At 49.2% G+C, this 14,515-nt stretch overlaps 1 protein-coding gene across 1 annotated transcript; it reads right to left on the bottom strand.

Annotated features, from left to right (window-relative positions):
- Positions 1-9,768: 9,768 nt before the first annotated feature.
- LOC122120632 (uncharacterized protein CXorf49-like) lies at positions 9,769-13,849 on the bottom strand. Its single transcript, XM_042694878.1, has 6 exons — positions 13,009-13,849; positions 12,548-12,873; positions 11,458-11,614; positions 10,609-10,980; positions 10,014-10,055; positions 9,769-9,934 (listed from the first exon to the last, which is right to left on the bottom strand). The coding sequence occupies exons 1-4, from the start codon at positions 13,847-13,849 to the stop codon at positions 10,832-10,834; spliced, it is 1,473 nt and encodes a 490-aa protein (XP_042550812.1). The 3' UTR covers positions 9,769-9,934; positions 10,014-10,055; positions 10,609-10,831.
- Between the last annotated feature and the right edge of the window lie 666 nt (positions 13,850-14,515).

Here is a 14,515-nt window from a genome sequence, read left to right as displayed (position 1 = left end):
ACTGTGATCCTCAGATCTCAGACACCTAAGTAGCTAAGATAAAAGGTGTGAGCCACCAGCACTCGGCACAGCACTTTTTCTAATAAGCTTTTCCATCACAAAAAGAAAGAAAGGAAAATACCCTGAGCAAGGTGTGATTATTCCTGTTTTACTCAGCAACGTGAAGCTTAGGAGGGATACAGCTCTCATTTTAAGCTAAGGACCCAAATTGGAGGAAAGTGGCGGTGGCGGTAGAGGTGGTAGAAGAGGGGGGCTGGAGTGGACGAGCCCTTTGACCACTAGACTCCACCCCTCAACCTTTGGCTTGATGACTGGATGTAAAAACATTCCTTATTGGCCTTGGGTTGCATGAGTGCAAGAAGCACTGTGACTGGTGGAGTGTGGACCAATGGAAAGGCCGTACAGTGTCCTCGAGGCGGCAATCCTCGCGATATTTGAGGCAGACACTTGCGGCTCCCGTTGTGACGGTAACTGTGAAGACTGCACTACTAGTGGGGTGACCAGGCCAACGGTCTCCCCACAAGCTGGACTTGGGACATGAACTCTCACCGCGAGATGTTTGGTCGGGGACGCGGACGTGGCCCGGAGGGCGGGAAGCGTTCCGGTGTCTATAGGATCGGCCGCAGACCCATCATGGCGTCCGGCCTCACCCGTGAGTCGGGGCTTCCACAGATAACCAGAGGCCTCATCCGTGACCCGGGACCACCACAGGTAGACAGAGGCCTTCCACGCATAGATGGAGGCCTCCCACAGATAGGCCTCCCTGGGCCCCAAGTCTCCGACTACAATTCAGAGTCTGAATTAGAAGTGATATTCTCAGGAGGAGTTGAATTTCAGGGTGGCAGAGATTCTAGCTCCTTCGCAGAAGACAGGGGGGGTGCTAAGTCCCCACTGTTCAATTTCAGTGCCGAGGACACCGGCAAGCAGCACCCTGCCTTCCAGGTGGCCGGAAGCCAACTCAGATTCCCCACGTGGGAAAGGGTCTCAGCTGTCCTGTCTGCCTCTTGGGCAGAAGCAGCCCCACCCCGTAGGGGAAGAGGCACACTAGTTCCCAGGGAGAGAACCACGATGGTCCCTAGCCATGTGGGAGCAGAGCAGGCCTCTGCCACCCTTCCGCAGCCCAGTAGGCCCACGACTCGCAGGGCCTGGAGGGAGAGGGAGAGAGGAAGGGAAGTTAGCAGGATGTTCAGTCAGAAAGACCAGTGGTCCTCCTCTGACACTGATACTTCAGAGGAATTTAGTAGGAGGCCACGGACCAGGCGGTCCCGTAGAATGCATCATAGAAGCCAGGTCTATTCTGATAGCCCCAAAGAATCAGAAAGCACAACCGGAAGTTCTTGTGACGAAAAAGAAGCTATTTTCTATCCTATGCCTGGCGATTTCCTACCCTCTTCGCCCCAGAAAGTAAAGACAGTCAAAGAAAAGCAGAGAGGGCTAGAAGAAACTTCCTGTAGGATAAAACAAAATGTGATCAGGGAATACTCAGGAGCTGCTGCTGTTGTTGTTGCTGCTGCTGCTGCTGCTGCTGCTGCAGGTGACAGGCTCAGGGGCAACCCTACAAAGAAGATGACTATGGAGAAGAAAATTCCAGAGGGTCCTTTAAGAGTTACACTGGGAAGAAACACCCCTTCTTGGAGGCAGATAACGAAGACACCTCCCCCAGAAGCAGTAGCATTACCCCCGATCTTGAGTATTCCTCCATTTGGGGGTTCCAAGGCACCCTCTACTCTGCATCCTGGACCGAAGCGATACAAGCAAGGCAACACTTTGAAGAAATGTGGGGCTTGGAAGAGAAGGAAGTCCTGCCCAGTGGCTAGAGAAGATGATGAGGCAAACAGAGGTCCTGGTCTGCTGGTCCAGGTGAGTAAACCATCTTCCCCCTCCTCTCACTGTGCATTTCCCTCCACCAGTGCACTCATCTTTGCCTATGTTCCCTCTGCTTTTGTTTTTGTTTTTTTTTTTGCCAGTCCTGGGGATTGAACTCAGGGCCTGGGCACTCCCCCTGATCTTCTTTTCCTCAAGGCTACTACCCTACCACTTGAGCCACAGCACCACTTTGGCCCTTTCTGTTTACGTGGTACTGTGGAATCAAGCCCAGGGCTTCATTCATGCTAGGCAAGCACTCTACCACTAAGCCACATTCCCAGCCCTCCCTCTGCTTTTTGTTCAGGGACTGTTACTGGTGGCCCATAGTCATTAGGATGCCCAATCCAGCATCCTTGTATGAAGATATCACGAGAGCACTTAGTAGGTGCCAGTCAGAGTTTGCCAGGCTCTTCATTTTCTGCCTTTCCAGACAGGGGTTGGGGTCGAAGCAGGGCTGGCTGCTCATTTGAGTCTGGAGTCTGCTTACAGTTTGGGCTGTGCAGCTTCAGTATCTCCCATCTGCCTCCCCATTCTTTCCTCCCAACTCTTCTGCAAGCCTTCCTGGAACAAGTCTTGGATTTTTTTCATACTCCATGTACTTCCTTGATCAGCTCTGCCTCCTGGCCTGAGGCTGACAGAGGCAGAAAGTACAATGAAACGAGTCCCTCAGAATTGGATGGAACTGCATGCAGACCACCATATTAAATGACTAAGCTAGACTCAGAAAGACAAATACTCTATGATTCCTTGGATGTGCAGAAGGTACCTATACAGAAAGTACATGGACATGACCACAAATGTGGGATCCTTTGATGCATCTGGTGAGAGATGAGAAAGGAAGAAAAGAGGACAGGAGGATGGGGAGAATGTGATGGAATGCTTTGTGGCCAGAATGACTGTTATAGTGGAAATCATTTAATAATTACAGGACAGGTTTTGAAAAGGTCATGGAAGGAGCAGGGATATGACAGGTATAAGAAAGTACGATTGTAGTACATTAAATTGTAGAAATATCAAATGAGATAATAAAAAGTAAGCAAAAGAAATGGTTTTTTAAAAGAAATGGAAAAAGAAATGAGAATCTCATCTCCCCTCTTTATCCATGCTCATCCCAAATCCTAATGATTCATGTTTAGTGAATCATTTTTCTGTTAGCTTCCAAAATGCAGGCCAGATCTACCTAACTTCTGCAAGCATGAGGGAGAATTCAACAATGTTGAACACCATATTGGAGACTCACATGATGAAATGGATTTGCAGCCCTTTCCACAGATACAGGGGGACATCATGCCCAAAGGCCGTGCAAATTCAGGTGAGCCTTAGGGGTGTGAGAACAGTAGAGTGGATGGCATGTAGAAGAGGAAGAAACAGTCTCGGGCTACCTTCTAGGTTGCCCTCTCTAGGGAGTAATGCTCCCAACAGAACACAGGAAGTGGGCAGGGCCGGCCTCAGGCAACCACATTGTTTTGCAAGTGCAGATTGTACTGAGGAGTGTTTGAACAACAGTGTTCAGACCCCAGAGCAGAAGTAGACTTTCAGCATAACAGTCTTTCCTAGCATCCAAAGAACAGCCAAAGTCCCATGGGTACACAGTGGTAGCTGGAGTGACATTTGGGGACAAGGGAAAGCATGCCCAGATAGGGGTGGGAATTGCTGAGCAGAGCAGTTCCAAGTTTCTGCCCACAGAGAGATATGTGCAGACCGTCCCACGTCACAGGGAAAGTAGAAAGCTAGATTTTTGTGTCTTTTTCAGATGACCAGGAATCACCTATGTATTACCGTGATACAGAAATGCCACAACAATCATCTGGAGAACAAGGCTGTTCCCGGGTAATGCCTTTAGTCCTTATGAATGCTGTTCCCGGCTATATGGTCAGCTTTATGTCTGGGTCAAATTGTTTTACATGCAGTTTCCGATCACACACTCCATGGGGAAAGAAAACATTCTCTCTATTGAAGGTTCTGTGTGGATTATGCCACAGTGCTATGGGACATGGGGAGTCTCTAAAGCATAGGGACGGGTGAGGGGATGATGAGAGGAGGCTAGCACATTAACCCTCATTTCTGTTTCTCTTTTCTTCTGGGCTAGTGTCTGATGGTACACAGTGATATAGAGAAACTCAAGGAACAACTAGGTATGGTGGTTTCTGGGCCAGAGGCAAGGGTGGGAGTAGAAAGACTTGGGTGTTTGGGAGCCAGTAACTGGGGCATACTCATGGCAGCTGCAGGCAGCATTAGAGGGCAAAACATTCCCCTGGGAGGAGAAAGCAGGCAGGCCAACCCTCCAGCCTTCTTTGAATTGACTGCTGAAGCATGCTCAAATGGCAGTGTATTGTCTAAATGTGGCATAGTCTCTGCCAGCCAGTACCAGATATCCCCCCCACCCTCAGAGCTTGAAAGATCTCTCCTTTATTTTCCCTGTAAATGCTAGTTTGTGTGGATTGTCTAGTATGTGTTGTCCTGTTTGTTTTTTTAACAAGTCATGTTTCTGCCATGACCCACTCTTAAGAACTACTCAGTTCAAGTTGCTCCGATGCCAGAGACATTTGCACATTGAATTCAGGTGATGGCTGGTCAATAGCAGAGCTGTTTAACACAAGCTAGAGGGAGTCAATTTGCAGTGTTGTAGGTTCTCTGGTGGAGGGGCAGTGGAGGAGCAGGAGGGATTCCTGCATCCCCATGCCTGGAGTACCCATTGTGCTTTTCTATTTCAGCGGCCATTCAGTCCCTCACTGAGAAGTTCCAGTCCCTTGGAAGTAAGTGTTTGCTTTATGTAATACCTCACAATTCAGATGGCTAATGAAGGCCACGAACTGGTCCTGATTCTGCTCTGCTTGACAGTTTGAATCCAGTATCTTCATACACAACAATCATTCAGTGCTTGGAACCCAGAAAGTGTTGCTCAACGGCTTCAGAACAGTTCTTCTACACCCAGTACCTCTCCTTGGTTCCCTGCCCCCCCTCCTCCCGCCCCTCCTTCGCCTCCCCCCTCCCCCCCTCCCACCGCACCTTGCCCCATCCAGTTGAAGCAGTTTCAAATAAAGTGCATCTAATGTTCTGCGGTCTGCCGTCTTCCTGTCTGGAGTGGAGGTCATGGGAACAGTAAAAGGGTGGGGGTGGACATGTCTCACAGCAGTGAAAGGACAGTACCACTGGCATCCTTATGTAGGCTTTCCTCCTGAGTGATGTCCAGTCCTGCCTCTGAGCAGGAGCCCTGCACTCAGGCTTGCCTTGGTTCCCTCCGTCTGAGATCTGGATTGATTTCTTCTGGCCACATTGACTTACTGCCCTCTGCTATCACTCCTCTTTCCAGGAGCTGATGAACCCCTTCGAGAGCCCCAGGCCCTCCTGCCTTTACTCCTTTGTTTTGCTGTCCTGCTTCTCCCCTCTCACCCTTCTTTTCTGTCCTGAGCAACCTTGATCTTTCCCACAGCCTTCACTGGTAGGCTCTCTCAGAATAATTTCAGCAGATACTAGAGAGTACAAGTATGTTCCAGTTCCCACAACTGGGCCCACTTCTCCCTCTAGAATCACTAGCTCTGGTGACACCATACAAAGAGCTAACCTCAGGAATTTTTCATTGTTCTCAGTTCCTGCTGGGCCCTCATCGTGGAAAGCTCCCCATAGCTGATGATTTCCTTTTCCATGTTATTGTTGACCCTGATCATGTCGCATTAAGGTGGCACAGCAGCAGGAATATATGGGAGGAAATGGGGGTACTGAAAAGAGAAGGAAGTGCAGATTTGTCTCTGGTTTGGAGGTGGAGAAGTGAGTCTGTCCGAGCACTACTGGCATAACTGGGGTGAAATTGGCCCATGGTCACTCAAGAGTTTGACACTAAACAGTAGAATTTGTGGTTGTCATTCACCATGAGGATTTCCTACTGTGGGAGGGACTTCACAGATGCCAGAGAGAGGCCAGTCCAGTACTGGACCTCTGTACAGTGTGGGAAACCTGACCTGACTCATTGTTGACTGGCTTGCGGGCTCACAAACACTTTGACACTAGCTGGAGTCCCAGGAGGAGGTCACGTTATCTGTCAACACAGTGAAAGGTCATGTTAGAGCCAGGTGTCAGTGGCTCACACTACACAGGAGGCTGAGATCTGCGGATTGCTGTTCAAAGCCAGCCTGGACAGAAAAGTCTGTGAGACTCTCATCTCCAATTAGCTACCAAAAAGCCAGAGGTGGAGCTGTGGCTCAACTGGTAGAATGCTAGCTTTGGGCAGAAAAAAACCCAAGGACAGAGCCCAGGAACTGAGGTCAAGCCCAAGAACCGGCCCATATAAAATAGGCCTTGTTGAGAAATGAAGCCCAGGAAGCTCTGGCACCTTGTCCAAGTGGAGCTTTAATGGGTTCTCAACAATGGTCCTGTACATGGTCCAGTAGAAATTAATCAGACACTATTCTGAGCTAAGTACCTGGAGGCAGGACAAGAAATGGATACTTCCAGGCCAGTCCCACTTCTAACTGGGAGAGGATGCTTGAGGCAAAGAGGGCACATGGAAAGAGGGGGGAGGGGCCCAGCATTCTTTCTAGTGGCAAAAAGCCAGATGTGGAGCTGCAACACAAGTGGGAGAGATCACCAGCCTTGAGCAAGAAAAAAGCTAAGGTATGGCTCCCAGGTCCTGATTTCCAGCCCCACTACCAGCATAAAAATAAAGAAGATAAGCAGAGTTCCCACTAGATGGGAGATGTCATAAGGCTGGGCACCTGGAGTGTGTGGTGGAGGGGTTACTAAGAAGTCTCCAGGAGAGAGCTACTTGGCTGTCAAGATCATTGCACAGCCTTCAGGACATGTCTATACCAAGTCAGAGGCTCCACATAATCTGCATGAGCTCTTTCTGTGGCTAGACGCCCACTCGAGTGCACACCTTTGGGACCCACTCAGTCTGTTGTCCATGGTCAGACCATCCAGATGCAATTATCATGATGTGATGCCTAGGGGCCTGTGTGGAGAACTGCTCAGGCCACAGTGAGGGCTGCAGGCCTTTGCCCTGATTGTCTCGCCAGCCGGGCTCCTTTCCTACTCTCACAAAGAGCCCTGCCAACCTCACTCTGCACTCATGTGAGCTGAGTTGTATCGTAGGAGGCAGGACATGACCTGGGGCTCAGTAGGGAAGTCTCGCTTGTGGCTGGGAGAGGACATGATGGAAAGGGGTCTAGACACAGAAAGAAGTGAGAGTTCCCACATCCTTCTGTCTCATGGGGTCCGGATGGGCTTCTCTCGCCTGAGACTCTGATTCTGACCCTTACTCCTGTCCAGAACAAAGGCTCAGCTCTGACTACTGCCTGTGGTGAGCACCCTACAGTAACTTGAGAGTAGTCTGAATACGGTGCAAGGAGACCATGTCTTTGGAGAGAGATGGCAGGGCTGACAAAGCTAGTTCCCAAGGATTCTACACCATCCTTGTCACCAGTTGGTAATTGCCCCATGCCTTCCAAAGTAGGGCCCAGTCTGGAGCATAGCCTACTTGCAACTAGCCCAGAAGTCTGGTGGCAGAGCCTCGGTGCCAGAGTCTGTGTCAAACGACTTCACTCAGACATCAATCTTCTGTGTAACCTTTTGAGGACTTAACCACCTGGAGAGAGGTCAGTCATAGCTTACATGATCAGGCCCACCTTTCAGGTAGAGGATTAAAGTGAATGGCTAATCTATTCTGGCTCTGAAGTGATGATTTGTCCTACCCAATGTTCAGGGTGTGACTTTCTGAGACACGGGGACCAGAAGGGACACAGAGTGAATAGATAGGCAGGGTGGTACGGAGCCTGACCCATGCTGCAGGGCCCATCCTACCTGTTACCCTTTCCCTCTGGGTATGGTGGTCTCCCAGGGAACATTCACTACAAACAATGGGGGAAACAGCTGCTCTGAGGAAGCCAGCCTGCACATCATCATGCATCCACCAGGAGGACTTAAACATCCCATTCAACCAAATATGCCACAACGCCAACATTTTGAAATCACTGAACTTCTCCTTGGGTTTCAAGACTTCAGCTTCATCCTACCCCATGCCCTTCCTGTTTCATACCTTGGAAATCCCCATTGGTGAAAGACAGATGCCATGCACCCATTTGAACCATTGCAAATTGGAGGCCGTGTCTCTACTGACTCACACCTTTCCCCCTCAGGACAGAAGAGGTGTATTTGCAAGCACACACAGCCAGGCCAACACACCAATGAACCTGGAATGCTCTGGGTTCCTTTGTGCTCTGTATGTAAACACCCAGTCTTGTGAGTGTTCACCTCTTCCCTCCTCTCCCTTGACTCTACTCACTCAAACATGGATTTGTACTGACTATCAGACCTACTCAGCCAGAGGCCAGGGCTGAGGAAGCCATCCCAACTGTCTTGTGGTAAAGGTGATGCCAGGACATGGAAATCAGGGGAAAATAAGTCCTGTGGCTGGGTGCTACTGACTCATGCCTGTTAGCCATAGCTAGTCAGAAGACTGAGATGTGAGGATCATGACTCAAATATAATTTGAGCATGAATCTCTGTGATATTCTTATATCCAATTAAGCCCTATTTTTAAAAAAGCTGAAAGTGGAGCTGTCGCTCAAGTGGAAGTAAATAAGCTCAGGGACAGAACCAGTCCCTGAGTTCAAGCCTCAACATTGGTGAATGCCTGCATGTGCATGCGTGCGCACACTCACCCACCCACACCCACACCCACGCCACACCCACAGAGAGAGAGGGGGGAGGGAGGAAGGGAAGGTGAAAGACAGAAAGAGAGAGAGAGAGAGAGAGAGAATGAATATACAGTCGTCACTGGAGGCAGTCTAGAAAAATTGAGCTAGGATACACAGCTAAATGTGAACAAGTACATGGATGGGACCATTCATGCACATAAGCATGAATCATTACATAATGACTGACACTTTTTAAACTTAGGGCCATAGAGTGAATTGTCTGCAGAAGGTCTGGTTGGTGGTTCAGCACTTGGTGAATATGGCAGTATTGTTTGTTTGCTGTCTATTCTGGCTGCTGGAGGACAATTTCACCCAAGTTCGCCTAGTGGTGTTAGGAGAGACTTGTCTCTATCTCCAATCCAGAGACTAACATCTACTTTTTTCTGTACCAAACACCCACAGTTGATTCCTCCCATAGTTCTATATATTCCTGATGCTCAGCCACTGAATGTAATGTTATCAGGGTCTCTTAGGATATGGAATACAAAATCAGCAAGTATGAATTTCCAAGATGAGGTCTCAGCAGGAAATGAAAACAATGAACAATTCTAACTAACATTAGTGTATCAGTGTGGTGCCACCATGAGTAGATGTTGAGTCCAGAGAAAGAGCCAGTTCTAAAGTGAAAAATGGAGCAGAACTGCACACACAATACCTGCTGTAATGATTCTATGGGAGAGACACCAGTAGAGAGCCATGGGAGAGGTCAGTGTTGCTGAGGACAGAAAAGAAGGCTGCGAGGGGAGAAGCAGGACAGCAAAAACAAGTAGGAGATGCAGGTGGGGCTGGAGCTCGGAAAGGGGCTTTTCAGCTCCTGGAAAGAAGGGTGTTAGCAGAGGGCAGTAAGTTAGTTTGGTCACAACAAATTCATCCAGAACTCAGATTGAGGAAACCAAAGTAAATGTGAGTGTAGAGCTCCTGGCTCAGAAGTAGGCTTGGAAACCCCTAGGAAAAAAAGCCTTCCCCTACAATGCCAGTGGTACTCTCCCTTCACTACTCTGAGACTGGACAACTCCCTACCCTTCTCGTGTGCATCTGTGTGTGTGTGTGTGTAAGAGAGAGAGAGAGAGAGAGACAGAGACAGACAGAGACAGAGACAGAGAGACAGAGAGAGACACAGAGACAGAGAGAGAGACAGAGAAAGAAACAGAGAGACAGAGACAGAGCAAGACAGACACAGAGAGAGAGACAGAGAGGAGAGGAGACCATAGAACACAAAATGCATTTTAATTTAAAGCTGTTATGAACTGGGGTTGTAGGGCTTAAACAAGGGGTCAAAAGGACAAACTGGATGAAGAAGAACTCAACTGAAGAAGGTGGGTGACAACTCTGGACTACAGGTACTAGCTGTATCTCTTGAAGATGGTGTGTTCATTCTGTGAAACCAAGAAGAATTGAGGCCAGCCTGAGACTCTCTTCAAATGTTGAGAAGTGGAAAGTTGGAGTAACACTTACCTCCCAGCGACTGGAACTTCTCAGTGAGGGACTGAATGGCCTCTAAAACAGAAAAGCATAACTGAGTATTCCCACATTTGGAATGCCACTGTCTTGCTCCTGGATGTCCCCAAGGGAACTTACAGCCCCTCCCCCAACTGACTCCCTTAGCTAGTGTCAAAAAGCTTTGGGACTGATCCCACCCATCACTAGAATTCAAAATTGAAATTTCTTCCATACGTAAACAATTGAACTAGGATTTCTCAAGGCTTTGGCATGACAGAAATATTCAGTTAAAGGCAAATAAGATATAATAAATACCAGAGAAGGCACTCCAGCCAACACTTATAAAGAAAATAAAGGAGGTATCTCTAAAGGCCATGAGAGAAGAACTCTGATACTGGTTGCCAGAATCCATGCTGAGTTTTGACAATACACTGCTTTTTGAGTGTGACCCAGCAGTCAAGACACAGAAGGCTCCTTGCTTTCTTCTCCAAGGGGAATGTTAATCTTTGTAATGCTATCTGTACATGTAGAAGGCCCTGCCCCAAGTATAAAACCATCCGGGCATCTCTTCTTGCTCCTGCCCCTGTCTCTGCCCTGGGCCCCACCATACCTACTCGTTCCTTGAGATTCTCTATATCTGTATGTAGCGTCAGACACTAGCCCAGTAAGGAAGAAGGAAAAAGAGACAACAGTTAGTGTCCTGGCCTCCTCTCTCTCTTCATCCTCTGCTTTGTCCTGAGCCCTTACACCCCCTCCCATATCCTACAGTTCTGTGCAAGAGAAAGGGTGGTTTCCTTTCTTCAAGGGGTATATGATAAGATTAAGCGTGTGTGTTAATTTAACCTGGACAAGGAGCCCACCATCTCGTTGGGGCTAGCATTCCCAGGGACTAGAGAAGATATTACCCGGGCACAACCAGGTTGTCCAGATGGTTCTTGTGGCCTTTCTGGACCATGGGAATGCATAGGTGGCTCCTGGTAATCTGAAATAGAACACAAAATTCCAGCTTTCTTGGAAGCAGGACTTCTTGAGAGTCCGGTGGACTCTCAAATGAGGTAGCGTCCCCCTCTGCTGGCAGCAATTTGCCTCTGCTGTACCCAGCATCCCCACTGCTTCCTGAGCCTGCTTTTTCTTACCCTGAAATGTCACTCAAGCTATCAACTCAGGCCCTCTAGTACTGTGGCTCTCAGCTGGATGCTAGAAAAGGTTCTGATGTGCTGAAAGTCTATTTTTGTATTGTAGTTGAGCACCGTTACTAGTCATCTTCCCGCACACTCCCCACCTAAGAGACAATGTGCTGACCAGCCCTGTCGTCACACCACTGGTCCTGGGGAAATGCTGTCCGGGTAAGGAGGCAATCTTTCTCCTGAGTCCTCTTTCTCCTCCAGAAGGAACAGAAATCGATGTCTCCATCATCCAACCCCTGTCCCCTCCACTGCTCACAAACCCCAAGACTCACCAGTAGTTGCAGAACCTGTGGGTGGGATGCGCTGCTGTCTCTGGGGGAAGGGCTGTGATTTCATTTGAACAGGTGAGTCTCTAGTGTGGTGATAACCACCGCTGATTTCTCCCCCATGCATTGACAAGTTGGGTTGATCTGGCCTGTATTTTGAAAGCTAAAAGGAAAATTTCTGAGTGTGCATTTTTAAACGGACAAAAAGGAAACCAGACAACTGTTTCTTTCCCCTTATTTTACCATTCTTTTTGTTTACTGTTTTATTACATAATATTTATTATGAATGGAGTGTACCATTATAGTACTTCTTAACTCATATACTTCAATCATATCCATGTCCTTATTACTGTCTACTGTCTTCTTCCTATTTTCCCACTCTTTTTAAAATTTCTTTTTGCAATTTATTAAATGGTTATCAGGGTGACCTATTCATTATGGATTCACATACTGGCTATCACATAGTCCCCACCCTCCTGCCCTTCTTTCCCACCTTCCGCCAGTTCCCTCAGATTGGCCTCACATTTGTGGTCATGTCCATTTACTTGCTTTATAGCTACCTTCTGCACATCTGAGGAATCATGCAGTATTTGTCTTTTTGAGTCTAGCTTAGCCACTTAATATGATGCAGCTCCATCCATTGTGAGAAGCTCACTTAATTAGCACTTTCTGCCTCTGTCAGCCTCACGCCAGGAGGCGGAGCCGACCAAGGAAGTGCATTGAGTATGAAAAATACCAGGACTAGTTCCAGGCAGGCTTACAGAAGATCTGGGAGGGAGCAATCAGGAGGCTGATGAGATACAAGCTGCGCAGCCCAGACTAAGCAGACTCCAGACTCAGATTAGCAGCCAGCCCTGCTTCTATCTCAGCCCCTGTCTGGAAAGGCAGAAAATGAAGAGCCTGGCAAACCCTGACTGGCATCTAGCAAGTGCTCTCATGATATCCCCATAGGACAAAGACCCTGGATTGGGCATCTTAATGCCTATGGACCACCAGTAACAACCCCTGAACAAAAAGCAGGGGGAATGTAGGCAAAGATGCGTGCATTGGTGAAGGGAGGTGCATGGTGAGAGGAGGGGGAAGATGGTTTACTCACCTGGGCCTGCAGACCAGGATCTCTATTTGCCTCATCATGTTCTCTAGCCACTGAGCAGGACTTCCTTCTCCTCCAACCCCCATATCTCTTTAGATTGCTGTCTTGCTTGTACTGCTTTGGGCTAGGATGCAGAGAGGAAGGTGCCTTGGAACCCCCAAATGGAGGAACACCTGAGATCGGGGGTAATACAGCTGCTTCCAGGGGAGGTGTCTTCATTATCTGCCTCCAAGAAGGGGTGTTTCTCCCCAGAGTAACTCTTGAAGGACCCTCTGGGAATTTCTTCTCTTCAGCCACTTTCTTTGTAAGATTGGCCCTGGGCATGTCACCTGTAGCAGGAGCGGCAACAGCAGCAGCAGCAGCAGCAGCAGCAGCAGCAGCAGCAGCAGCAGCACAAGCAGCAGCAGTAGCAGAAGCAGCAGCAGCTCCTGGGTATTCCTTGATCACACTTTGTTTTGTCTTACAGGAAGTTTCTTCCAGCCATCTCTGCCTTTCTTTGATTGTCTTTAGTTCCCCGGGAGAAAGGGGTAGAGAATCATCAGGCATATCTTCATTGTGGTCATCAGAGCTTCCACTTATGCCTTCTGATTCCTTGGGGCTCTCAGAATCAGCTGGGCGTCTACGACTCAATGTATGGGGCAGCCTTCTCTGTGGCTTTCTCCGCGGCTTCCTTTGACACTCTTCTGAAGTCTCATTGTCAGAGGAGGACCACTGGATGTTCTGGCTGGCCAACTTGCTAGCTTCTCTGGCTTTCTTTCTCTCCTCCCAAGCTCTGCGAGGCTTGGACTTAATGGGCTGTGGAGCAGTGGCAGAGGCCTGCTGTGATTCCATGAGGCCAGGGACCAGAGTGCTTGTCCCCCTGGGGGCCAGTGCACCTCTCCCCCTAGGGGCTGGGGCTGCTTCTGCCCAAGTTGCAGACACATTGGCAGCACAGCTTTCCTGTCTAGGGATTCTGACCTGGCCTCGTGCCACATGGTAGGTCCTGTGATCCTTGAGCGTAGCCTCAACATTGAAGTTGACCACTGAAAACAGAGTACCCTTCCTCTTTTTTGCTGAGGAGCTAGCTTCTCCCCTGCCACCCTGAATTTCAGCTGCTCCTGACGAGACTGTTTCTAACTTGGGCTCTGACTCAAACCTGTAGCTTTGAGGCTCAGGGTGGGCTCTGACTATTTGTGGAGGTCCTGAATCACGGGCGAGACCAGGTGCCTTGGGACCTCCTCGGCGGCCCCTATAGACATTGAAGCGATTCCCACCCTCCGCCCCTAAACCGCGTCCCCGGCTAAACATCTCACGCTGAGAGTTCATATCCCCAGCGTCTAGCTGGGGAGACCGTTGGTGTGGTCACCGCGTGACCAGAGTGACGTTCACAGATGCCTGTTACTGCAGGAGCCACGAACGTCTGCATCCAATAACACCAGGCTTTCCTGCCTTCGTGGACACTACATGGCCATCCCATTGGCCTGCCTTCTGCCAGCCAAGTCACATTTTGTTGTCATGCCACCCACGGCCCTAGCCAATAGGAATTAGAATAGCTTCTTTGCAGCTAACCCCCCTGGGTTCCCGTGATGGACAGATCGATGAGCCAGTGGGTGAGGGCGGAGCCTGGTGGTCAGAGGGTGTGTCCTCCTTTTCCCTTTTTCAGATTCTTCAGTCCAGGTACCTAAGTTTAGAAAGAGAGCCGTACCCCTGAGCCTTGTCTTCCCATGTGTAAAGTTGGACAATACCATCGTTTCACTCAGGGGCTTCCGAGGACTCAGGGTAATGGTGGATGTGGAGACCCAGCGCAGAAAGGATTTTGGTGGTGGAGGTGGTGGTCGTGGGTCTTGAAATCTGGGCCTGGGTGCTGTCCCTGAGCTCTTCAGCTCAAGACTGAGCACTCTACCAGTTGAGCCACAGCGCCACTTCTGGCTTTCTGGTGGTTTTTTTTATTGGAGATAAGAGTCTCACAGACTTTCCTTCCCGGGCTGGCTT

Source organism: Dipodomys spectabilis, unplaced genomic scaffold (genome assembly GCF_019054845.1).
Source record: "Dipodomys spectabilis isolate Male_0828 unplaced genomic scaffold, ASM1905484v1 ptg000176l, whole genome shotgun sequence".
NCBI classification, from domain to species: Eukaryota; Metazoa; Chordata; class Mammalia; order Rodentia; family Heteromyidae; genus Dipodomys; species Dipodomys spectabilis.
The sequence above is the reverse complement of the archived record's forward strand: the minus strand, read 5'-3'. Positions and strand labels throughout refer to the sequence as shown.